This window comes from Lolium perenne, chromosome 6 (assembly GCF_019359855.2).
Source record: "Lolium perenne isolate Kyuss_39 chromosome 6, Kyuss_2.0, whole genome shotgun sequence".
Classification (NCBI taxonomy): domain Eukaryota; kingdom Viridiplantae; phylum Streptophyta; class Magnoliopsida; order Poales; family Poaceae; genus Lolium; species Lolium perenne.
The window spans coordinates 13,474,031-13,499,915 of NC_067249.2; the positions used below are offsets into that span (position 1 = coordinate 13,474,031).

General features: G+C 48.2%; 2 protein-coding genes and 3 long non-coding RNA genes across 5 annotated transcripts; all 5 read left to right on the plus strand.

Moving 5' to 3' along the window:
* Nucleotides 1-2,363: 2,363 nt before the first annotated feature.
* On the plus strand, nucleotides 2,364-3,296 carry LOC127308835 (uncharacterized). Its single transcript, XR_007856813.2, has 4 exons — nucleotides 2,364-2,417; nucleotides 2,543-2,661; nucleotides 2,785-2,877; nucleotides 3,158-3,296. It is a non-coding gene; the product is annotated as an uncharacterized lncRNA (long non-coding RNA).
* Nucleotides 3,297-13,457: 10,161 nt separating this feature from the next.
* Nucleotides 13,458-14,236, plus strand: LOC139832887 (uncharacterized). Its single transcript, XR_011747574.1, has 3 exons — nucleotides 13,458-13,648; nucleotides 13,751-14,078; nucleotides 14,159-14,236. It is a non-coding gene; the product is annotated as an uncharacterized lncRNA (long non-coding RNA).
* Nucleotides 14,237-17,062: 2,826 nt separating this feature from the next.
* Nucleotides 17,063-18,061, plus strand: LOC139832888 (uncharacterized). The gene is made up of 2 exons (XR_011747575.1): nucleotides 17,063-17,366; nucleotides 17,666-18,061. It is a non-coding gene; the product is annotated as an uncharacterized lncRNA (long non-coding RNA).
* A 358-nt stretch (nucleotides 18,062-18,419) lies between these two features.
* LOC127308832 (uncharacterized) lies at nucleotides 18,420-21,477 on the plus strand. Its single transcript, XM_051339734.2, has 2 exons — nucleotides 18,420-19,877; nucleotides 21,045-21,477. The coding sequence occupies exons 1-2, from the start codon at nucleotides 18,599-18,601 to the stop codon at nucleotides 21,104-21,106; spliced, it is 1,341 nt and encodes a 446-aa protein (XP_051195694.1). The 5' UTR covers nucleotides 18,420-18,598; the 3' UTR covers nucleotides 21,107-21,477.
* A 156-nt stretch (nucleotides 21,478-21,633) lies between these two features.
* On the plus strand, nucleotides 21,634-24,318 carry LOC127308834 (uncharacterized). Its single transcript, XM_051339735.1, has 2 exons — nucleotides 21,634-23,294; nucleotides 23,894-24,318. Exons 1-2 carry the CDS (start codon nucleotides 22,112-22,114, stop codon nucleotides 23,905-23,907), a joined length of 1,197 nt encoding a protein of 398 aa, XP_051195695.1. The 5' UTR covers nucleotides 21,634-22,111; the 3' UTR covers nucleotides 23,908-24,318.
* The last annotated feature ends 1,567 nt before the right edge of the window (nucleotides 24,319-25,885 follow it).

Below are 25,885 nucleotides of genomic sequence, written 5' to 3' on the forward strand. Positions count from 1 at the left end.
GGCGCTCGTTTCAACTCCGGCGACTTTCAATAGGGCTGAAAAAAAAGGAGGCAGCGGCGGCGGGGGCCTTCAGGCGAGGGTGGAGGCGGAGCATGGTTAGGCGAGCTCGATTCCGGCGAGGAGCGAGGAAGGTTTCCATGGGAAAAGGCGAACGGAGGAGAGAGAAGGGTGGGGGCCTTGTGGTTGTATTTTGTGTCACTGTCAGATGGGCCAGGACGCGGACACAGGCGGATACAGTGGACGCCCGCGTTCGTCCGGCTCGCCCCAAAAGTCTCCCAAATTTGAGCCAGCTTTGGGTCGCGCAGGACACCACAGCTGTCCGTTTTTAATTTGGGTCCGCCCGTTGGGAGCAGGTTTTACCCAAACGAACCCATCCGACGTCCGTTTTTGGGTTTGGGTGCCCCGTTGGAGATGCCCTTAGAGCATGTCTAACAGTCCCCTTACTTTTCTGCCCCGTATAACGCTCGAATTTCGCCCCGTATAAAAAAAATGGTCGATCAGACACCGCTCCGTCTAGTAGAACCCGTACTTGACCCCGTATATTTGTAAATTTAAAACCCCGGGAAAGTTTCATTCATAGTTCGTCGATCATACATAGAAATCGACGTACCTACATACATACAAAATGCGCGATCGGATCGTGACTTCTAGTCGGAGAGGTCGATGATGAACCCATCGGCCTCCGCCTGCGCCGCCCGCGCCTCCGCCTCCTTCACGGCGGCGATGGCCGCCGCCATTTCTTCCTCCTCCGCCTTGTTCTACTCGGCGGCGTCCTTGAGGGAGTCTTGAATCGCCTTCAAGAAGGCGGGGTCCTTGTCCTCGTCTTCCTCCTCCTCCTCGCCGGCGAGCGGGGCACCTCCGCCGCTGGTGCTCCCGATGGTCGCCCTCCACGCCTCGCTCACCCGGCGTTGGCGCTCCCACTCGGCGAGCCACGCCGAGAACTTTGGGCCGCTCATCGGCTTGAGCGGCGGGTCCTCGTGGTACCAGCGGCCGCCCCGCGTGAAGTCGCGGAGCTTCTCCGGGACGAACTCCCCGCCGTCGTACTTGCAGGCCGCGCGGCGGCTGCCGGCGGTGGATCTTTTGCAAAAAAGCCGCCAGGCATCCTCCACGTTGTCCGGCGAGCGGGATCGCTTCGATCCGCTCGCCGGCGAGGCGGTACTACGGCGGCGGGAGTCCATGCTTGAGATTGGGTGGAATGCGGCGCGGGGTTGGGACGAATTGCTCATCGGAGCAGGAGGAGGAGGCGCCGGCGCACGGCGGAGCTAGGGTTGCGAGTGAGGGGTTAACCCCTCACTCACACCTGCGCCCGGTATAAGTAGGGGGCGAAGGGGCCGATTTCCTGGGCCCCGTATTCCGCCGAAACGGGGTGGCCCGAATACGGGGCCTGCTAGACGGCCCAAACCTTGCCTGCCCCGTATCTCGCCGGAATTTTACGGGGTGGGCGGGTTATAAGGGGCCTGTTAGACATTCCTCCTATAAAAGCTCCAAGACTACCCTCTCAACCAGGCCATCTGAAAGGGGCAAATGAATCTGGTTCGTCCAATCACGTTGCAACAGTAAATTTCCAAACCCACTTTTCACCACAACCGTCGGATGCGGTAATTGTTCTTTCACTCTTTATTTGTCTAAGTAGGTCCATGACAGATGGGGCCTTGCGGGCGTGGGGTCAGCGAGCAGAGGCAACGAAATCACTCGCTGAGGTCGCCTTTCTCCCGTTGTTTCTGCCCACGGTGAAAACCCTAGCCTATCGAGAGCCTCCTCTCCTCCCCCAATCCCCTGCCCCACCTCCTCTCATTCTCCCCCAATCCGCCGCCTCCTCTTGTTTCCTCTCCCCCGCTCGGAAGCAACACACCGCCGCTCAACTGGAGGACCGCGGGCAGGAGCGGAAGACGTCCGCGCGGAGGCGACGCGTCGGCGGCGGCTGGCAGAGCGCATCGATTTAGTCCAGCGGTGGCTGAAGGCACCAACCGAGCGGCGGCGGGGGCTGGCAGTGCGCACCCTAGAGGTTATCCCCCTCCTCCTCTCTCAATCCTGGAGATCCGCTCGAGGGGGCGAATCGGAGGAAGAGGCGGAGCCTGCAAGCCTCGTTCGACCCCGCCGCCGACGGTGTCGGGGAGCGAGAGCCAGTGGGTGAAGAGGCGATCCTGGAGGCGCTCGGGGCCGGGATATCCGGCGGCAGCTGCAGGAGCTCCACCTGCAGCGTCAGCGCCAACAGGGCGCTCAGATCCTTCCCCATGTGCTGGTTGTGCTGATTCCGGGCTGGACAGGTCGGTGCTGGACCTCAAGGGCATCTGCTCCACTGAAAGGTTCATATCTCTCTCTCTCTCTAATTTTCTGGATAATTTTAATCCCTAGATCTACTCCTTTAGATCTCTGGTAGAAATTATGCTTATTGTTGCAGATAAATTATTTCCTATGTAACTGTGCACCATCCCCTTTTGTCTCTCCATGTGCAATGCTTTTAGAATGTCCAGGAACATATTATGAGATCCAACGCAGAAATGGATGCCAAACTGAATTTTAGTGGTTGCTTTTTATGCAGCCTCTTTGTAGTAAAAATGAAGCAGAGCAAGGGAATCATAAGGGAGGCAATGGGGATGGGAAGGTTTGATGGATAATCACCATTTCTTAACCATATTTGGACCTTCCAAGAAAATTATGGTAAAGCTTTGATTTTGGGGGCACAATGAATAGGGTTGTTGCGTGATATCAGTAAATTTGTTTCTGTAACATACTTGTGTGGGATGTATTATTCCTCACAATATTTGGTTTGCTGGATGCTAGGCAGATTGAACCTCTCCAGAGCTCATGCTTCTATCAACCAGGGCGGGCACTTTTTGCGGTCCCAAGCCTGCTCATGGACAAGGACGAGTACAGGTGGGGATTCCAATTTTCTTGAAGAGGAGTTGAGGGGTGTACGTGGAGGCACCAGTAGCAGCAGCACATCTGCCCTCACAGCTCAATTCATGTTGTGCTTTTATGTACATCAAGACCTATGATTTTAGTGATTTGGTTTCTCACCAAATTAGTAAATAAATAACAATAAAACCCAATTATTGTCATGGATTTTTAGATTTCCAGATTTTCCTTTTAGTGCTACTTGATGTATGAAGATTTTTTTTCCTTTGGTTAAATCAAGTTGTTTGCTATCCCGCAGAAATTAATAATATGTCTTTCATCAAAGAATATTTCCATGGTGGATTGTCTGCATGAGTGGAACAGACAGTGACGAAGCATAGGAGTGACAAGCCATGTGGAAGACACGGAGACGTCGAGGAGATACCCTCCCCTGGAGTAACAAGGTGATTGTCTGATTCCTTTTATAAAAATAAAGTAAATTATGGATCATTGTTATTAGGCACAATTGCTGACAAGTGACAAATAATATTTGGGAGAGTTTCACATGGTACACTTACGGTAATTGAGAAATTATCATGACGTGGGCATTACCCTTCGGGTAACCAATGTTGCTCTACCCTACACGGTCCAACTGGAGGCCCATGAAGGTACCCGATGGCAAGATGGGCCACTAGGACGGTGCGGCGGAAGATTACTTGGAATACAAGGTACGGAAGAAGCCGAGCAAGGAAAGGTTGGAGATAGATCTACTGTAAACCTACTCGTACTCGATTAGACCTCTCGAGGGACAGAATCAACCTTAGCAATATTAGCCATCAGAAGCTTAGAACTAGGTAACCCTAGCAACTAGCATCTCGACGAGATTACAGCCGAACTATTCGGCACCCCATTGTAACCTATTTTCATCATAATCAAGAACAGACAGGCAGGACGTAAGGGTTTTACCTCATCGAGGGCCCCGAACCTGGGTAAATCGCTCACCCCGCTTGTCTGTGTACCGATGTCTCGTGTCAGCTTGCAGGATTCCATCAACCCTAAGCCCCTATCGGAGGGCATTGCCGAGGAGCACCCTCGACAATTGGCGCCGTCTGTGGGAACCCTGTCGGCACAAGGCAGGGTATCGGCAGATCCGATCATGACATCGGCGGCTTCGCCGGCAACTTCATCAGCAACTTCGCCGACACCATCGTCGCCAATCCTGGGAAGCCCGATTCGATTCGGCTCCTACGAGTTTACTCCACACAGCGATTCCTCCCGCTCGAACTTTTCAGATCTACAAGGGAACATGGAGATGACCTTCGGCAGCGTCCACTACAACGTCAACGCAGAGGGAATCCTTCGATTGCTGGAATCCCCTACTTCCGGATCGACGGGTTCAAACGCGTCATCGTCACTCGATCTATCGGCTGGTCTGACGGGATCGACGTGCTCACCCGTGCCCTCGACTCCCCGCTCGGTGTCCTCCATGTCGGTAGGGTCGGATGATTCCTCATCTTCGAAACTAACTTCGTACTACTGCCTGAACTGCGACACCAGGCACGGGCTGGGATCAAGCGACACGTCGGTCATCTGCAACGCCCAGTATTCATCGGGAGAGGACAGTATCGACAGCACCATCCAGGGAACCCCGAAGAACGGCACACCATCAGGTTTACGTCGCCAATAACACGGGAAACACAAGGCGCAGAGGAGACGAGGACCATACCCCCCGCTCCAGTAGAAGGGCGAGTTTTGAAAACAGCGCCAGCAACCGCGATAGCGATTACACCATCGCGGATGAGGAGTGGGCAGCAGCAAGGGCAGCAGTACTCAACAACACGCCGCTCCCCGCAGGAACTTCGGTTGGAACCCTCAATGCCTATCGCTCCATACTAGAGAAAAACCGGGAACACCTGTCGAAAGAGCAAGCCACCCTCGAGAGACGCCTATCTGCGGCGGATCGATCTAGCGAACGGCGAAGGGGCTTGCAAGGGAGTGCCTCCCGAAACACTCAGGGAACAGGCAAGCACCGATCGAGACTATCCAGGCTTTCAGAAGATGACGCCAGAGAAATAACGTCGAATCTGACCAAATCCTTTATGACTATGGATACCGCCGGCATGCCACGGCCGAAAACCGTTGCAGGAGCAACAGCCAACCTCGCCGCATACCTCATCAACCAACGCCCCGAAGGGTCCATGGCTCAAGCTCATCGAGGTGCCCTGGAGAGTCTCGCAATATTGGGGAACAACCTAGTCCCGCCAAAGGAAAAGACCACCGTCCAAGGCAGTGGGTCGAAACATCATGCGAGAGATGCTCGGGACGAAATCACCCAGAGCAAGATCGACAAAGCAAGGCGACAACGCGCCGCTAGGAAGGACGACGACAGCGATTCTTCGGATGAAGACCAGGAGTACGACGGCGAGCTCAGGGGAGCCGACTGTCTAAGTTACAAGATCCGCGAAACGATGCTGCCCAAAAAGTTTAAGCCTACCCCTACCAATGCTGCCAAGTACGATGGGCAGCAAGAACCAAGATCCTGGATAGACGACTACCTGTAGACTGTGATCCTGCACAAAGGAAACCAGATAGCAGCAATGCAATATGCTTACAGCTTTACTTGAAGGATTCAGCCGCCTGGCTAAGGGGGCTGCCGAAAGGTTCTGTTAAATCATGGGACGACCTAGTAGATGCCTTCGTTGCCAACTTCCAAGCAACATACAAGAGGCCCGTCGGGATCGAAGAACTGCGGAATTGCCGGCAGAAGCAGAAGGAGTCGATGCGTTCATACATCGAGAGATTCACGAAGCTCCTGAACGCTGCCGAAGACGTATCTGTCGACAGAGCAATTGATGCTTTCAGCGACGGCGTTCAGCGGGAAAGCTACATAGAAGAACTTGGGCGCAAAAAGCCAAAAACCATAACCAAACTAATGGAAATCGCCAACAGTTGGGCTGATGGTGAGGACAACGTACGAAGGCCACGGCAGCGCAGTGATGACGAAGACGACGACCAGCCGAAGCACGACTCGGGTGGCCGAAGGGATCGTCACAAGAGAAGGAAGAACCGCAACTACGATGATAACAACCTGGTAGCCGCAGGATATTCCGATCGACAGGACGATCGAGACGATAGGCACGACGGTAACCGGAACAACTCTGGGAGCCGTGGTAACTATAAACCACGACAGCAGAGGACTCCCGAATTACCCTACGCTGAGCAGATCAACGCCCCCTGTTACTTGCATTCGTATGTCGATTCCAAGGACGGCAAAACGAAGTCAAGTCACCTGCTCAGGGACTGTCGGCAGTTCCTTGACATGCACAAACTCATCCAGCAATCAGGCCAGCAACAGCTACCACCACCACCCCCACCTCCACCGCAGCATCAAGTCCAGCAGGCTCAACCCCATCAACCCAACGAGGCGTTCCCACCACCACGTGGGCAGATGAGCATGATCCATAGGACAGGTGTTTCGAAAAGGGAGATGAAGAAGCTCACCCGAGAGATCAACTTGGCAGAAAGCATCATGGCAAACATCCCCGAGTACGTCGAATGGTCTTCTTAGAACATTATGTTCAGTCGAGTTGATCACCCGATGACCATACCAAAACCAGGACACGCTGCCTTGGTAGTCGAAGCACAAATTGGGGGGTTTAAGATGAGCAAAGTCTTCATGGATGGTGGAAGCGGGCTAAACCTGATATTTGTCGACACAATTAGAAGTATGGGGATCACCATGAGCATGCTGGAAGAAACAGACACCTGCTTCCACGGGATCCTTCCAACCGCACCGGGCCACTCTCTTGGCAAAGTCTACCTGAACGTTATCTTCGGCAGGGCCGGCAATTTCAGGAAGGAAAAGATCGAGTTTGAAGTGGTGAACTGGGAGTCACAGTATCACGCTATACTCGGGAGACCAGCGTATGCCAAGTTCATGGTTGTGCCGCATTATGCATACCTCAAGCTGAAAATGCCTGGGAACAACGGGACAAACATCACAGTCTATGGAAGTTTTTCACGCTCGGACAATTGTGATCGCGACTTTCAGAGGATTGCTGCAAAGTTTGGGTCACAGTAAGAAATCATCGACCCTCCGCCCAAGCTGTCTTTACGAGAGATCAAGGAAGAAAAAGATGGCAGGGAAACCAAGAAGAAGCCAGCCGCTCTCGCCCTTAAAGCTTCAGCAGCAGAAGCTTCGGCAGCAGAAGCCTCGGCATCAAAGGGTTCGGCAGTTGATGGCACAGAAGGCTTAGGAGACAGCAAGACGATGGCAACCACCGCTCAAACCCCTGATGAAACCAGCAACGCTGCGGCAATCACTAACGCGGTGAAGAAGCCAGAAGAAGAGAAGAACCCCTTCCTTGCCTGAGCAGTTTACTAGTCTTTATTTTCTTTTTCCTTTATTATAAACAGGGCCTTCCCTTTTTCGCCCTCTAGCATCATGCTTACCTTATTAATAAGAACTTAAGCTTCGATTCTTTGTTAAGCATTGCAGTAACTACAAACTTCTAAGCCCCATCACTATGCAAACATAGTACAAGGCAGAAGATCGCGCTTCCAAAAAGCCTCTACGAGTGCTAAAAGACGTTCACCTTTCCCTCCGCTATAGATGCCTCTACGAGTGTCGTAAATAGCAAGAGTTTGGAAATACACATAAACAACAACCCACGTTCGATATTTTACTTATGGAAATATCAAGGAACAACGGGCTCATGGCAGAACCACTACACCCGAAATATTCGGGAGTGCCTGTCGAAATTCAAAACGGTTGAAAGCAAAGTTGCGCATATAACAGGTTTAGCAAAACCTGCAACACGAGCTGATCACTCAAATGATTTGCTAACCAACCAATATACATACATCTAAACGAGCAACTAAGATTCGCTCAAAACTTGCCAACGGCAATAACATGGTAAAAGTACATATGCATGTAGCTACCGAATGAGAAGGCATCATTACATAATCCAAACACTTGGATAAAGTAGCCAAATTATCTTATTACAAAACGGACATTAAATCCCTGAAATCACCCTTGCGGAGTTCCTCTTCCTTCAGGTACCCTTGAGTCCTCCTCGAGTCTGTCGACAATTATGTTGGCAGGCAACAATACCCTCGGATACAGTGCCTCCAAGTCTCCGGTCGCATTGGCAATCGACAGCAAACTTGCCGAAGGATAACGGGCAAGTACAAGGGCAAGTGTAAACCTGGCCCCTGCAAAAACCTGCGCACGTACCAAGTCTCGAATCTTCTTGGCATTACCAAATTCAGACATCAAAGCAAGGAGCGTCGGGGGAACTGCGTTCAAAGGGAACATTGTCTTCCAAACCACCCTCATAGCCTTGTAGCACTTGTCAAAAAAGTGGTGGACCTGCTGAACCCGATCCTGAAATTGTGCGACAGCCGAAGCTTTCGAGTGCTCCCGCCAGAAAATCTCTTCGGCTGAGGACAGCTGAGTTAATGCATTCACACGCTCGTGAATCCGTTTGTTCTCTTCTGCGCGGTTCAAAGCTATGACTGGCACGGAAATAAACAAAGGATCAGACAAGAAACTATCGACAAAAAGGCGCAGAGATCAAGGAACTCACAGTTCAAGCTCTCGGTAGCTTTATGTAGCTCAGTAAGAGCGTACCGCTCCACGTCGACTGCAATCTCGCTCTTCTTGTTGACAATCGCAGCTAAGGCATAATTGTTGCGCAGGTCCTTTTCCATCTGGGTGATCCGATCCTTCATCCGTTGGATTCGGTCACCTTCGGGAAGAACGCCCGAAGAGTCATCAACAAACGAGGGCGCCGGGAAAACCTGCAGGCAACAGCGTTAAAAGGATGATGGATATGGACAAATTAAGCGTCCAACGAAACTCCCATCGGGAGAAGTACAAGAAAATCCTATCAGGAGAAGTACAAATGAAGATATTACGACAAAAGTGTGCTAGCAACATTGCCAGCACAGTGTTCATTACAAACTTAAGTTCTCACAACAGAATAATGTTTTGTACTAAGCCCAAGGATAAAATCGTTACAACAGTCAAGGAGCCTGAGTTTGAGTCAACAGGCTGGGGCCAGCCGATGTCTTTCCTGACGAAACTAGTTCAAGGAGTCAAGTAGCACAAGTACGGGCAGACGCTGTAAAGGCGCTCAAGTCAACAAATCGCCCATCTTTTTCTTTCGGCAGCTCCTTAGTCATTTCTTCGATGTCAGCCTTAAAGCCGTAACCCATCATAAGTTGGAAGGCAAGGAGGGCACCATAGGTACGCGAGGTACGCTTGAATACCTCAATAACTTCCTTGGTGTCGACGGCAAAGGCATCAATCAGCTGCCCCAGAGTCTTCTCCTGCTTGATCTTGGGGAATATCATTGAATGCATCCGCGCCAGAGCACCCTTTCCTTTGTCAAGAAGCTCCCGGGTAAGCTGGTGGGTGGCAAGAACCATCGACACACCGTTTGCCGGGGAGTTGCTCGGAACTTTGTCCAAAGCAGTAGCAGGGACGCTGGCGGCTTCTGCAAGAAATTCAATTGGAGGAAATCATCGATGAAGAAACAGATCCATAAAAAGTAATAATTTACAAGAGATGTATGAAGAAGCTTACCAAGTAGAGCCAGGGCAGATTGACGAAGGAGCTCATCCTTCTCTGCTGCTCGAGCTTCCTCCTCCTTCAGCCTCTCTTTCAGCCTGCTCAGCTCATCTTTTAGGGAGTCGACCTCCTGGCGAGCTATGGCAGCCTTTTTGATGGCGCCATCTAACTTTGAAGAGGAAGACTTAGCTTCCTCCTGCAGTCGAACCTTGTCCGCCTCCAGGGAGGTAAATTGAGAGGCGAAGGCTTCTAAAGAGGATATTACACCTCGTGGATCCTTGAAAAAAGGGAATGTTTTACAAAGATCATTAGGCGAGACACATTCCAAAAGATTCCTGCTAGACTCAAAAAAGACTTACAGAAGGAGGAGCTGTGGCAGCAGCAGGAGTATCTTTCCCTTTGGAAAGGGAGGAGGCAGTCGATGCTTGCGCCGTGGGAGCCGCTTTAGGAGCCGAAGCTTCGGAAGCTGCGGCGGCTGGCGAAACAGCATCAGATCTGACCCTCTTAGGTGGAGGCTCAATGAAAGCATCGTCACTACAAGAAGGATTTGATCGACCAAGTTATGAGAAAAATGCGAGAAGTCCAAAAAGCTGAAAATAATAAAAAGAAGGAAAACACTTACATATCAAGAAGATCATCTTCATCGGCAAAGCCACCGATTGATCTCTTCGTAGGTGGAGCCCTGGTCTCCTCCGTAGCTGCATTAACAAAGGCATCGTGATCAGCGTCATCATCGCGCACTGATCCCTCTGTGTTGCAAGTGTCATCGGCTGATGGAGGGAGATTGGTATGAGCAGTTTCAGAGTCTATGGGGTCATCGTGATCGCTTGTTGGGTTTGTACGTTCAACAGTATGAAAGTCAATAGGTTCTGAAGAGCCTCTTCCTTCGGAAATATCATTTGGCAAGTTATGTAAGTCCCCGGAGGCTGCGAGGGTCTGTCGAAGAAAAAACAAATGAGAACAACAGTAATTATGTCGACTAAGTAAATAGCAGCATAACAAGAATTTGAGGAGGGAAGCTACCTCTGGAGGTGGATGATCGGCATCAAAAGGAGTGTACGGAGACATTAAAGGGATCGAGTCTTCTTGGCTGAAGAAAGTGAGGCGACGGACTTCATCGAGCAGTTCTTTTTCCGACAGTTCAGCAGCGTTAATTCTGGTTTCATCCTTTGGACCCGAATACAACCACATTGGGCGAATTCTAGCCATAACTGGTTGGACTCGACGTTTCAGAAACACTGCCGCTACCTCAGTACCAACCATGGTTTGGCCATCAGCTTCTTTAATCCGAAGAAATCTAGCAAACAATTCGTCGGCTGCTACTTTTTCGTCGGGAGAAAGAATATTTTTCCAAGAACTCTTAGGTTTGGATTCGAGGACGTCGACAAAGCGAGGAAGTTGAGATTCGGGTGACAAGGAATCCTTGGCGTAAAACCACTTCAATCTCCCCCCTTGCACAGACTCTCTCATTGGGAAGTTGAAGTAGTTGACATCCGAACGGGCTACAAATCCCACTCCTCCGGTGACAAAAGACCCATTACTACTGCTGTATCTCTTCACATAGAAAATCTTTTTCCACAACCCGAAATGAGGCTCAACGCCCAAATATGCTTCGCAGAGGGTGATAAACACAACAACGTGGAGGAATGAGTTGGGAGTGAGTTGCCATAGTTGGATTTTGTAAGTTTGCAAGAGATGAAGGAGGAATTCGTGAACGGGAAGCGAAAGACCTCGATATAAGAATGACAAGAACATCACGGTAAAACCAGCAGGGGGATTAGGTCGGGAAATCGCACCTGGAAAGATCACATTCCCCTCATCGGAGGAGATCAATCCCAGGCTTCGGGATCTCTTCTCGTCACGCCTGGTGACGGTCGAAGCTATCCAATCTCCGGGCCTGGCTACTGAGCCTGGCGGCGCCGGCGGCGCCGGAGTTGGGGGAGGAGCGCTTGGAGCGCCCTCCTTCGGAGGAATCAAGGAAGATTTGGCGGCGGTGCCTCCGCTCGTAGAGCTGGCGGCGGCGCTAGGGTTCTTTCTTCACCATCGCAATATCCAGGAAAAGCTAGGAAGCAGTGGTGGCGGCGCGAGCAGTTGTGAACGGGAGAAGAGGAAGAACAGCGAAGGGATGAATGAAGGAAAAGATTAGGGATTTTCCATCTCATTGGGAAACTTAAGGAAGGCCTCGTATTGTCAGTGGGCCTTTTTTCCAGTTAATGGTTGCGGAAATCGAGGAGATGCCTCGCTAACCGTGTAAGAGGAGCAGGAATTGCTCGAAAACAGGGCTGGCAGGTCGCGTCTTATCAGTCAAAATTAAGGGGACATAAAAACGTCATCAATGACATCATGAGGAATGATTGCATACGAAGAGATAAGAAAGTATCGGGTGGTCAACTTGAGCCTACACACGGATTGCGAGCATCCGCACCTAGGCTCGGGGGCTACTCCCATCGGGAGCGCTGGCGCGCACCCGATAGAATAAAGATTCAAAGGAAAAACGTGACTCGAGTCTGCACCCGAACGTAAGCGCCCATGCTCAGACTCGGGGGCTACTCCCATCGGGAGCGCGGAACGCGCACCCGATAAAACTTTTTTCGCACGCCAGGATCATGCCCGGGGACTTGATTCTGTGTAGGGTAACGTTGTTTTGCCATCGGCAGTTAACCAACAAAAGTTGGGCACGTTATTCGTTATCCCTTGCATAAAGAAAATGTATCGGATGGTCTACGAAGACTTGCAGGAAAAAAAACTTCGGCAGAAGAAGATGTTCGAGTGGTACAACTTGAGTCTACGCACGGATTGCAAGCATCCGTACCTAGACTCGGGGGCTACTCCCATCGGGAGCGCTGACGCGCACCCGATAGAAGATAGAAGAAAGGCAAGAATAATCGAGGAGAAGAACTTCAGAAGAAGACGTGCTTTAGTCTCTACCCGAACTATGTTCGGCTAGACACTCGGGGGCTACTGACGTGGGCATTACCCTTCGGGTAACCAATGTTGCTCTACCCTACACGGTCCAACTGGAGGCCCATGAAGGTACCCGATGGCAAGATGGGCCACTAGGACGGTGCGGCGGAAGATTACTTGGAATACAAGGTACGGAAGAAGCCGAGCAAGGAAAGGTTGGAGATAGATCTACTGTAAACCTACTCGTACTCGATTAGACCTCTCGGGACCTGGCCACCTATATAAAGGCCAGGAGAGGGGCTATCGAGGGACAGAATCAACCTTAGCAATATTAGCCATCAGAAGCTTAGAACTAGGTAACCCTAGCAACTAGCATCTCGACGAGATTACAGCCGAACTATTTGGCACCCCATTGTAACCTATTTTCATCATAATCAAGAACAGACAGGCAGGACGTAAGGGTTTTACCTCATCGAGGGCCCCGAACCTGGGTAAATCGCTCTCCCCGCTTGTCTGTGTACCGATGTCTCGTGTCAGCTTGCAGGATTCCATCAACCCTAAGCCCCTATCGGAGGGCATTGCCGAGGAGCACCCTCGACATATCATCTACTTATATATGCGTCATCAAGAATTTTGTAATTAATGGCGAACTACCACTGATGTTGGAGGGAGTGCAGAATCATCTATTATAATGGACACCTATTTCCAAAATGTTAAGTTCAGTTTGGTTCATGTAAGAGGCTATCAAGGCATAGGATTTGCTATTTGCTGTATGTACTGTGTACTACAGCCGACATCCATAAATTTGTAATATTTTGGAGTTTGGGTGCTATAGGTAAAACTAGAACAATGTCAAAGGGGCTTAATTGCTGATGCTGAGAATGGTGTCGTGCTTGCTGATGTTATTTAGACAACTAAAGCTGGCTAACAGTTTGAGTTTTCATGGAAAATTGGTTTGCTTGGATGGAGCCTAAGATTGGTGGCGATCTAAGTAAAATTCAGACAATTGGCTACCATAATGTTGAACAATGGTGAGCTTAAAAGATTTTCGGACCATTAAGTTAAAACATGCCTAAACATGTCACATACGGTGAACCGCATTCGTTGGAAAGTGAGTGGTAAAAGCAGTGTTAAATTTGTGATGTTGGTTCATGTTGCAATGGAGTTGCATCACCCTGCAGTAACTTGGTTCCCAGTTTGTGACTTTCCTTTTATAGTTCATAGAAAGTTGAATATAAAGGGGAGTATGTTTGAATGTCTGTAGGGAACTCATAAATTGGTTGGGCGCCTACCATCATGCCCGAGTTGAAGAAAGACCTTCAGATTTTGCAGGTATGGTGTTCCATTTGGGTGAATTGTTCTTAGTGGTATACTTTTGTGTGGGTTGCATTTTGTAAATGTGAAAAACAGACATTGCTTTCTTTGAGCATGTAGGAACGACATAGGTGATGCATTGCTAATTACGTTTTGCCTGAACATTCTTCATTATGATGGTATCTCCTATACAATACTTTGTTTCTCTGGATATAGATAGAAGGGAGTTATTGAGCATATATTATTTCTGATCTTGGCCTTTTCTGTACATCTATCTTATTGAAATATGTCAGCACATGTACTACTTCATATTATGTTCTTTCAGTTGTAGTGTTGCATCCTCTGGCTCGGAGGAGGTGTTCTGATGCCCTGTGGCATACTTCACCGAGAGGGCAAGCCATCAACATGAGTTTCAGGAAGAGACGGTGCAAGTGAGCTTTAATAATTGGTAAGTTCGTTAGTGAGAAAATATTATTGGAGATGATTTTCCAGTTCTTTGCATAATCTGTGTTTCTTCTTTTTTTCCAGCGAGAAGACGGAGCCGGTACGGACGACCACGGTGGTGGGCGACAGTAGGCGTTGATGAGCTCGTCCCGGAAGAGACCGGCGACGCGGAAGGCTCCTAGCGGCGAGCGCCGGTTGCGCGGTAGGTTCCTAGCGGCGAGCTATCGGAGTGTTGAGAGGAGGCGCTGCAGGAGCATCCCGGAGGAGCCCGCGGCGCGAGCGGCGAGAGGAAGCACGCGGCGGCGGAGAGCAGCAGGAGGAGCACATTACGGCAAGGTTCAGCGACCATGATCAAGTTCTAGGTCGGTACATTTTTTTCCTTGCCTTCCTCTCCCACTTCCTGGTATCTGCACCATCACATCCCTCCTCCAATCGAGATATGGGGTAACGCGCAGCATGGCCGGAGTAGTTCCACGAAGTAGTGGCAGATGTTTGATTTTATTTGTTTTGCTTTTGCTGCTAGAATTTGGCGATGCTGCCAGCAAAACCTAGCTTGACCTTCCCATCTCTCCCTTTTCCATCTAGGATCTGGTGGCCGGATGAGGCAGAGGTGAGTGGAGGATCCGAGCGCACCCCACGTCTCTGCTCGTCTTCTTCACCTTCACCCACGACTTCCCCGGCAGCGACGGTGTGGTGCCCAGTCTGCACACGGGTGGCTTCTCCATTCCTCTCAACTCATGCCAATTCTGGAGCTCGTCTACAGGTTTGTACTCTTATGTATGCCCAGGGCAAGTAAAATCAAGTCCCATTTTGATTGTGCTAAATCGGAAGCATAAACCAAATTCCTGCTTTTGTAAGTTTCTCTGTTTTCCTATTCTTGTTTTATCGTTCCATTTGTGTTGTGTGACATCAGAGATATACCATTCGCTGATACCATCCAAACATCTCTTATGTATGATTGTTACATTTTGGACTCCTTAAGCCTGTGTATTTTAGTATGTATTTTTTTTATCATCATAGGCATCATCTTCATCTTCATTTTCAGGCCATTCCTTGCCCCGGGTGATCCTGCAACTAGAAGAACACTGTATATTGATGCCACAGAAGAGCAAATTGAAATCGAAAAGCAGCTCGTTAGTGTGGTTACCAGTGAGGTCGCTTTCTTTTTCTTGTTATGGTACTTACCAGTTGCTATAGAAATTTGTTATTTATCTGTGTTGCTAAAATCTTGCTGGTTTGATCTCACCTTATATACTGTGTTTTTGTCAATTATATTTGCAGTGCCTGTCTTGAGCGTATAATTGACTGGCTATAGTATTATAAAACAAATTAGTAAAGGCGGCACAAGCATGGCTTGCTCTTTTGAGCTCTCTCAACTGAAAATATTATATGCTTTTGAAAATTTAAATAATAGGAAATTCATACTATTTCAGTTGGGCATAACGTGTGACCATGATGATATTTTGGGAATCTGGTGTTCTGTTGTTGTGTCTTTACCACATATCATACATGTGCGTGTGTGCCAATAAAGAATGGAACATAGTGGTAGTCAAAGTGGTTTATATAAGAAAAACACCAGATTATATATATGTGGATGTCAAGGCTTCTATTTCATTTCACTAGCTGAATTAGATTCAGCGCATGTAATTAATGGATTCTACTCAAATGGCAGTTCCCTTTTCTTTAAATGCTGCAGCATCATTTGTGCCAAATATTTTTTCGCACAATTTATGTTTGCGTTTGCAGCAAGGAAGGTTATATTAGTGTGGAGATGTTCAATGCTTATTGAGTTACGTTTAGCTGAATATTGGAGATCCTAAATATTCAGAAGACTAATTACTGAACATTCTTTTCTTTTCTGTTACTTGTTTGCTGTTTGTTATTGTGAAACAAAGATTGCATGTGTGGCTACTCTCTTATGCGTTGGTAAGTCACTCTGTGGAAGCTCTCTTTCTACATCACATGCGATATTTAGTTTGTCACGAGCCCACTCCTGCATTTGTGTTGAACTTCTAATCAGTATACCAAACTGCAGTCTTTTGACGTATTTCTTCCCTCCATAATTTAGTGATGAACTAATTGCCTTATGTATGTTGATCCCTCCCCTAAGGAACAAATCTTGCATGCAGCACCTCTTTGTGTCTATTTGCAAAATGTATTTTTTTTCTCTGAGGAAAATCAGTGTTGAATGCTTTAATTTTTCTAGGCTGATTCAGCATGAGCATTCATGAAGAACTATTACTTGCCTGATTGTGTTCTTAACGCTAGAAAATTAGAGGCCAAAGCAACCAAGAGATGATGTACCATTTCTTGTTCAGAAAATGTGAGAGATGCGAGCAAAGATAGAAAAAGAATGAGGCACACATTCTTGTTCCATTTAACTTGAATCCGTGTTGTAATCTGAATTCATGATGTATACAAAGCTACCTAAATCGAAATAGTCAATTGCAGCCAACATCCATGGCAGCCATATGCAGCCATGGTAGATAATTCCGCTAATCCTAGAAAAAATGTTTATATTGAGAAACGACCATGGTAGATAATTCCGCTAATCCTAGAAAAAAATGTTTATGAAGTTATACTACTGTTAATCCAACATCCATGGCAGCCATATGCAGCCATGGGAATGAGGAAATGGAGTTATTAGTCCAAGTATCATTTTTCATCAGGTGTTCATGGACAATTGTTCACGCTCTTCTCGGATTATGGTCATATGAGCTCACACGGTTTCAGTTATAGTGTCATCAGACCGTGGCAGTAGGTAGTGTCATGTTAATGTGAGACTTTGAGATAGATCTAGGGAACTAAATAAATGTAGACTTTCACAGGAGATGAATAAATTGTGGTTAGTGTATAAGTGACACAATTTCGGCTAGAGAAAAAAGGGAACCTTCTTATATATATAATATGCGTAACGAATTATTTTCCCCACGATGATTCAAAATTGAGCTATGCATGTTTCCAGTCCTTCTCACTGTTATCCGTGCATTCTAGATGCATTACTTCAGTATTCAGGTTGAGGTTACTACTAAATAACCAAAGAAAGAGAGATGGTTCTGTTCTATTCAAGTTTTTTCTGCATTCTATTTTTGTGAAACAATTACCGGAAGAAGATTTATCCCTATAAAATAAAGTATGTTATTACGACAGGTTTTGTGACTATTTGAGTTAGTTTTACATTGAAAGTTATTTACCTTGGTGCAAAATTTCGCAACGGATTTTTTTATTCGATGAAAAGTGACCAGTAGCAGAGGGACATTTCTAATGCCCACTGCCATTTGATGAAACACAGGTACTGGGTGTTCTGTTCACCCTTTGTTTCTCCATATATTGTTTTAGCATTTGCATTTGAATTGTTTTAGCATCTATTTGAGATGAAATATCTTAGTTTTGTATTTCATATTTCTTTGTCTATAGAATTACATATTATAGTGGTTAGAACATGACTTATGTGTTTAGATACACATGTTACTGTCAGTTTATGCTGGGCTAAAGGGACACCTTCTCAAACCATCTTCGTAAGTTGATGGATATAGTTGTTTGTTTGCCTGCTTGAAGATTTGCTTACCCCTTTCGGCATGTTTGATACAGATGGTTACCATCCAGGATCGTCGGCAGACGTCGAGTATAGAAGTGTTATTTGGACTCACCAATAAAGATCCGTTCCTTCAACTATTATTGTATGTAGCTCCAGACTTTTGTTAACCGGTGATGGATCCAGAGGCAGAAGAGTTTGGGCCATTCACAGTGATGGAACGCTACAACACAGGTGTTAATCTGGAAGTGGATGATTAGCAAATTCCTGCAGAATCGTTCCAGAAGGGTTTCAATGTTCCATTATAAATTTGAGAACATTTTCAGAGAATGCACACATAAGTACCATCATTTGATTTCTATAATGTACCTATGGTAGTAGTATCCTTAAGTAATGTTTTGTACCCATGATATTGCTGGTCTACTTTATTTATGTATAAATTAGTTCGTACTTGCTGCCACGACTATTCACTGAGTAAGAAAATGGTTGAATGTATATGTATAAAATCGACAGCTGTTTTGTTACTTTGCTTGATAAATGTTTGCTATTCTATTTAATATTTCTTTCGCTTGTATCAAATAAATGTTCTTCAGTTTCCTTAATATATGTTTGGTCCACACCCCTAACAGTAAGGATATTGGGTGGGTCTAAGGGGTCAGAAGAGGAAGAGGAGGACGTACGAGAGGCGGAAGGAACTGTCGAATAGGGGTAGAGGGAGTAGCCAAAGAAGGGCAAAGGTGTTGTCGAGGACATTTCTGCATGCCGTTGGATTCTTATGGAGTTCAGCCTGGATGGCCAGCCAACCCAGCGGCCCTCCCTTCACCATAGAGGCGGCGATAGGGGCAGAGCTTCGCTCGGATCCTACAATAAGCTGATCCTTATGGTTTAAATTCAGACTTGATTATGCCTGCGCGATAGCGCAGCGGGTCATCTAGTGCTCTTAGGGTTTCCAGGCTGCGCGAGGTGGCCTTCTCACCACCGGCGGCGGGATGGGCGGCGGCGCGGCGGACCAGGGCCAGTCCTGCGCAGACCCTCCCTCGGAGCCGGCCGTCCTCGAGCAGCGGCACCATTCCCATCCTCCTCGCGTGTTGCTACCTCGACACGGCCTGCGGCCGGAATCGTCCTCGCTGCCGATCCCCGACGAGATCCTGGCGGAGATATTCCTCCGGCTGCCCACCCCAACGGACCTCATCCGCGCCTCTGGCGCGTGCGCCTCCTTCCGCCGCGTCGCCGCCGGCCGCTCCTTCGTCCGGCGCTTCCGCAAGCTCCACCACCCGCCTCTCCTCGGCTTCCTCGATGAACGCGGGGTGTTCCTCCCTGCCCTCCCGCCGTACCCCTCCGCGCCGGCAGACATCGCGGCAGACTTCTCCTTCTCCTTCCTCCCCGCCCCCGCTCGCGACTGGGTCGTCCGGGACAGCCGCGACGGCCGCGTCCTCCTCGACAGAACCTGCCCGCTGCTCAAAATCCCCTTTCGGGAGATGGTGGTGTGCGACCCCTTGCACAGGCGGTTCCTCCTGCTTCCCCCAATCCCCGACGATCTTGCCGCTACAGTGGAGGACCCAATTCTGACGGACACAAGTTCGTCCGAGGCTTTCCTCATCCCTCGCTGCGAAGACGACGAAGAAGAGACGTCGTTCAGAGCGATCTGGATGTCGCAGTGCCAGACCAAGTTGTTCGCCTTTGTCTTCTCTTCCAACACTGGACAGTGGCGAGCTGTTCCTTCTCGGAGCTGGAACGATTTGCTTGCAGGCTTATTACCGATAGGCAGCGCTATCTTCTACCATCGCGAATGCTTGTATGGCTGCTTTTACTGGAGGACAGGTCGCAGTATGGAAATGAAAATGCTGGTCCTCGACACTGGGATGATGGAGTTCTCCATTGTTGAACCCCTGCATGAATTCAGATACAGCTTGGATGTAGCCACGGTGGAGGCAGGGAAAGGCAGGCTTGGGATGTTTGTGCTTGCAGATGCCATGTGTAACCTCAGTTATAGCACTAGGCAAAATGATGGTGGTGGGAGTTCTACCCAGTGGCAGATGGAGCAAACAGTATCACTGGGTTCTGGGTACTTGTTCAGCATCATAGGCACAGCGGAGAGGTACTTGTTTCTGTATCGGTGGCAAAGCTCAGTTTCCGATTTTCGTGTTTTCGCAGTGGATATCAAAACATTCCAGCTTCAACAAGTGTGCCATGTTCCAAAGCTTTGCAAGCTGGATGCATATATCAACTTCCCACCATCAGTGTTGTCGCTACCGACAATATCAAGTGGTAAACCTTTTGCTGTGCCATTGTTATCTCTTATTTTTTTTATCACACAGCCTGTCTGATGCTTCATGGTTAATTTTTTGTGATTTGTAATTCTTGTCTACTTGATTTCGTAGCTGTTACTCTTTATGTGTGTGTGGTAAGGCTAATCAAGCTGAGGACCATAATTGTGATGTACTTTGTTTGTCTGTTTCGTTTTGCCATTTTACTGTAATTAGATAAGTACAACAAAGGATCTTGCACACTATAAACAGCATTCTGGAGGTTTCATGGAATCTTAAAAGAACACTAGATGGCAACAGCTGATTTCGAGAAATGAATTTTGTGGCCAAGTTACCGTATAAGGAATACAAGTTTTTTTTCCATTATCCTGCCTTCATTTCTTTTCATATATATAAGAAGGTGGAGATGTCTTTTTTCAAATCATCTTTGCACCTATAAATTTATCTCGTGATGTTGATTTGACATAAATCTGCATAATTAGTATGGTTGTAAATAACAGGCTGAGCCATTGCCACCAATGCTCCCCATGTATAATGATATGAGCAGAGCAGAAGTGGCGAGTTTTTTTTTTCTCAATGGATTTGCCATTCAAATGGCAAGAAACTGTCTGATTTTAAATTAACTGCACACACATGTTTGTTTAGACAGTTTGAATTTCTCACCTGCCGCTGTTTCAGTCCTTCAATCAAGGCACATGTCACATTCATGCAATCGGTTTTTCTAGGAAGATAGAGGACACAAATAGTTTTTTTATTGTCGGCGTTCGAATTTTGGTATAGTTAATTAATTTATGAACCTTGCAACATGAAGCTAGCATTTCTTTATGTCTTTACGTTATTCTAGTATTCATTTCTTTATGTTTACATGCCTTTGTCTGGTTTTGTGTTTCAACTTGTACTGCAATTTACACCTGTGATCGCATAAAAGCAAGTGGGGACTTGAGGTCGGTAAAACTAGTTGTCTCAAAGTGTTATTTCCCATGTATTGTGTGTGGGTTTTTTGAGTCCTAATATTCCATCTCATCTATTCTGCCTCATCACATGCTTTCCCCATAGGCAATTTACCTAGTAATGCATGATAATAAGGCCAAACTTGTGTTCCACTTTGCTCACAAGCTCTTAAATATCAGCAGTTTGAGCATTTGCCTAACTTTGAGATATTGGGCAGGTGTTGAGAACGAGGCTGAGGAGACCCTGGAACAGGGCTGCGCTCCAAGTTCAAGCGCATAATCACCATGGTCAGAATAGCGCTGACACGAATGCTGAAGGTCAGTCTGATGCGTGGATGATTTGAGATGGTGCCAAGGCTGCCACATAACTCAAGACAATTGACCACTAAGTTGGTCTGCTTTTGCCTCTGTTGTATGTATTATGGTCACCCAGAAGGGTAGAAACCTGGAGCATTCGTCTTGTATGCCTCAACCTGACTGTGATTGGCGCGTTTGTTTTGTCGGATAAGGTAGCAAGAGCCTGGATGATATTAAGTTTCTTTGGAATCATCAGGTTAACTAAGACTCTGTAAGAAATCAAAGTGAGATCTTGTTGTACCTGCTATTGCCACAACCCAGGTGCAGAGAATGGAGCTGGTTGGGTATTTGAAATCAAGGACAAAGGCCAACATGATCCTATTTTTTTCACTCGCAATGCTGGTTGTCTAGTTACACTGGCGCTTTTGGAAGCAACGTAATGCCATTTTCTTGGGGGGCTCTTCGTTTTTGTTCTTGGGCGATGAGACATGTATGTCTGCACACTGAAGCCAATCACACCGTGGTTACTTGCTATTTCAGCAATTTGCGGTGTGGCAATCCGTTGGGTAAACATTTGAGCCGAGAAAAGATAAGACTATTTGCTTGGCCAATTGCTCATATATAATTCTCTCTGTGGCACTTGGAGTAAAATATAAATCTGCAAAGGTCTGGTGGAAGATATCCTACTCGGCTATGTGGTGGTGTAAGAGTAGTGCGTGTTCTCTGGCACTTGTTTATCAAGTCTTCGCAAAAAAAGTCTACGGAGGTGAAGAAGGTATGGCGAGGCAACGTGCTGGGATGGATGAGCTACATCAGGTAGACTCGGCAGCACATACAAGTTGCCACCTTAAAGTGGCTGGTATAGTCGCAACAAGGCGAGCTACCAATGCCAACTCAACAGACAGAAAGCGATCAGCCTGACACGTTTTGCAGAGAACTGGGCCTCCGCTAACGGCCGGTTCTCCTCTTCCATGTCGGAGTCTCAGAGATGGACGAGGAAATAGTCTCTCTGCCGGTCCCCGACGATCTCCTGGTGGAGATCTTCCTCCGGCTGCCGACCCCGGCGGACATCCTCCGCGCCTCCGCCACCTGTGTCTCCTTCCGCCGTGTCGCTGCACATCGCTCCTTTGTTCGGCGATTTCGTAAGCTCCATGCCCCGCCTCTACTTGGCTTCTTTGACGACCGAGTGTTCCACCCCGCCATCCTTCCACACCCCTCCGCGCCGGCAGCATGTGCCTTCGCTCTTGCCGCTGACTTTTCCTTCTCATTCCTCCCCGCCCGCACTTGCGCCTGGGTCGTCCAGGACAGCTGCGACGGCCACATCCTCCTCAAGAGCGCCGAGACTGATGAAGCCATCTTCTCAGAGGTGCTGGTGTGTGACCCCTTGCATCGGCGATACCTCTTCGTTCCCCCAGTCCCAGATGACATAGCCGCTTCCGTGGAGAACCCGCTCCCAATAAAACCCCGGTTCTGGTGCCAGACCTTCCTTGTCCCTCTTTGCGACGATGAGGATGCACCAGCTACGGAAGAGATGCCGTTCAGAGTGATCCGGCTGGTGCTCTGCAAAACTAAGTTGTTCGCCTTTGTCTTCTCTTCCAGCACTGGACAATGGAGAGCCATTCCTTCCCAGGGTTGCAATAATTTGTTTGCTGGCTTGCTATCGTCAGGAAACACTGTGTTTCGCTTTCGCCAATACGTGTATGGATCCTTTTACTGGAGGACAGGTTACGCAGAAACAAGTATGCTGGTGCTCGACACTCGGAGGATGGAGTTCTCGATTGCTGAACTCCCACCTGAAGCCAAATCTTCTTACAGTTTGGCTATAGCCATGGTGGAGGCAGGGAAAAGCAGGCCTGGGTTTTTTATGCTTAAAGATAGCGGATCTACCCTTAGCTATTGCATTATGCAAAACGATGCTGGGAGTTTGAGCCACTGGCAGGAGGAGAAAACAATCTCACTAGGTCGTGGGCACTACCTCATAGGTTCAACTGAGAGGTACTTGCTCCTCTTTAGGTTGCGAAGCTCATCCGACGGGCCAGGCTTTTACACACTGGACGTCAAAACATTCCATCTTGAGAAGGTGTGCGACTCTTCAACGTCTAGCTTCCTTAACCTGCACGCATATAGCAACTTCCCTCCATCATTGTTGTCATTACCGACAATACCACGTGGTAAATTTTCTGTCACATCCTAGTCATCTCCTTTTTTGATCACATAGTTTGTCTGAAGCCTGATAGTTCATATTGTGATTAGTAATTCTTCTTTACATGACTTGATTGTTGATAGTGGCTGCTGAGACCCCTCAATATTTTCTCTTTGACTTCAGCTAGAAACTTGGCAACTATCAGTCTCGATCTTCAAAAATATAAGATGTTCTAGGAGTTCAATCTTATAGTATTTAGCACCGGGGACTACTAGGTAGTTTATGAAGTAATGCAACACGAAGCTACCATTTCTTGATGGCCTTTAAACCTTCAAGCTATTTACGATCTGTTTATTTGTGTTGACATGCCTTTATCTAGCTACTTATTTCAACTTCTACAATTAATTATGTTGGTCAACACGTAAAATCCATTGTTTGAGTACAAAAACTAGTTTTCCAATGTATTGTGTGTGGTTTCTTTTAAATCCTAATATTCCATCTCATCTATTCTGCTTTTTCCGTAACCAATTTACCAAGTACTCTGCCCGACAATGAGGCCAATCTTTTACTCCTCAAGCTTTGAATATATGCAATTTGAACATATGTGTAACTTGAGATCTTGTGCAGGTGTTGAGAACTAGGCTGAGGAGATGGTGAAACAGGGCTGTGCTGCAAGCTCAAGCGCTTATTGACCACTGTCAAGATAGTGCTGATACAAATTCTGAGCGTCAGGCTGATGTTTATATGATCCGAGATGTTGTCGACAGTTGACCAATAAGTTGGTATGCTATGGCCCTGTTTTTCTCTGTAATATGGCCATCTAGCAGGATATGACAGAACCTGGAATGTTATCTTAGTTGCCTAGATCCGGCACGGATTGTTGCATTTGTTTGTCAGATAAGGCAGTGTGGTTAACTATGTGAGAAATCAAACAAGTGTGGTCTTGTTGAACCTGGAATGGGGGGCTGGTTGGGTATCTGTAAGGCTTTTGACTCGCAGCTATGGTGTTCTGTTATAATTGTTAGAGTTATAAAACAGCTCCTGTTATATCCTTTCTGTTGAGTTCTGTTGAGTTCTATACGGACTCTAAAACCCTCTGTAACACGCCAGGGCTCTTCCGATGCCATATAACACGTAGCCCAACCCAAGTCCAAGGGTACGGTTCCATCTAGGTTTTCCACGTGGTATCAGAGCGGCTCCTCCGCCTGATCTAGCGTCGCAAACACCACCGCCGCCGCCGCTGACCTCAGCCGCCGCCGCCACGACAAAACCTTGCCGCCACTGCTTCCCAAAGTGCAGTCGCTGCCGCTACATCAAGCCCAGCCGCCGCCGCAGTCCTTCTGCCGCCGCCGCCCTCAAAACCCACAAACCTATACACAAGCCAAACCAAAACCCAAAGCCAAAACCAAAACCCATCTCTCTCCTGCCGCCGCCGTCACCTTGACCGCCGCCACTGTGAGATCGAGCAAACAACATCAAAACCCTCGCCGCTGCAGAGTTTCTGTCGCCGCAACCAAGACCGATGGCCTCCTCTTCTTCTTCAACGACAGCTCTGGCTGCCACCCTCGGTGCTCCCCCTACTCAACTACTTACCCGAGAAAATTCTCTGGTTTGGAAAGCTCTGGTTGTCGCAGCTCTTCGCGGTGCCCGTGTTCTGGAGTTGGTGGAAGGAGTTGACAAAGCACAAGATGAAGAGATCGAGGTAGAAGACTCCAATGGCAAGAAAATCACTGTCGAAAACCCTGAGTACTCCTCATGGATTGCTCGTGATCATCAGGTTCTCCGCTGGCTCCTCAACGCCCTGTCCCCGGACGTCCTTGTTCATGTCATTGGACTGGATACGTCTGCCAAAGTCTAGGCTGCCCTTAATTCACATGTATCTACTGCGTCCAAGTCTCGAGTGCAACAGCTTCGTGGTGCCCTCAATGACACCAAGAAAACTGATCTTTCTGCTGAGAAGTACTTCGCCAAGATGAAAACCCTTGCCTCCGAATTTGCTGTTGCGGGAAAACCGCTGGATGATGATGAGCTCATATGGTATGTGCTTAATGGCCTTGGCAGCCCTTATAACAATCTGATCACCGCTGTTCGAGCAAACCCTGCCACCTCTTTGTCCGACCTCTTTGACCAAGTTCAAGCTTATGACCGTCTGCACAAGACTGATGACATTGGGTTCTCATCCTCTGCCAATGTGGCACGCCGTGGTGCCCCTCCCCCTCGCTCCCAGGAGCCTCCTCACCGTGGGCAGGACCGCTGGCGTGACACTGATCGTGATCGTGGCCAAGACCGTTGGCGCGATGATCGTGGCCAAGATCGCTGGAGGGATGACCGTGGCCAAGACCGTCGACAGCAGGATCGCCGTGATGATCGTGATCGTGGTCGCCGTGATGGAGGAGGCTACCAAGGCCGGAAGTATGATGATGATCGCTCGCGCCGCCGCAATGATGGGGACAGCAATGGGCGCCCTAGACGTCAGCCTACCCCCTTTGTCGACACTATCTGCCAAATCTGCACCATTCATGGACATCCTGCAAAAGAGTGTTGGTGGCGCTATGGTGATGACCGTGGTGACAATGGTGATCGTAGCAATAAGGGAGCTAACTTTGCTTCTCACAAAGT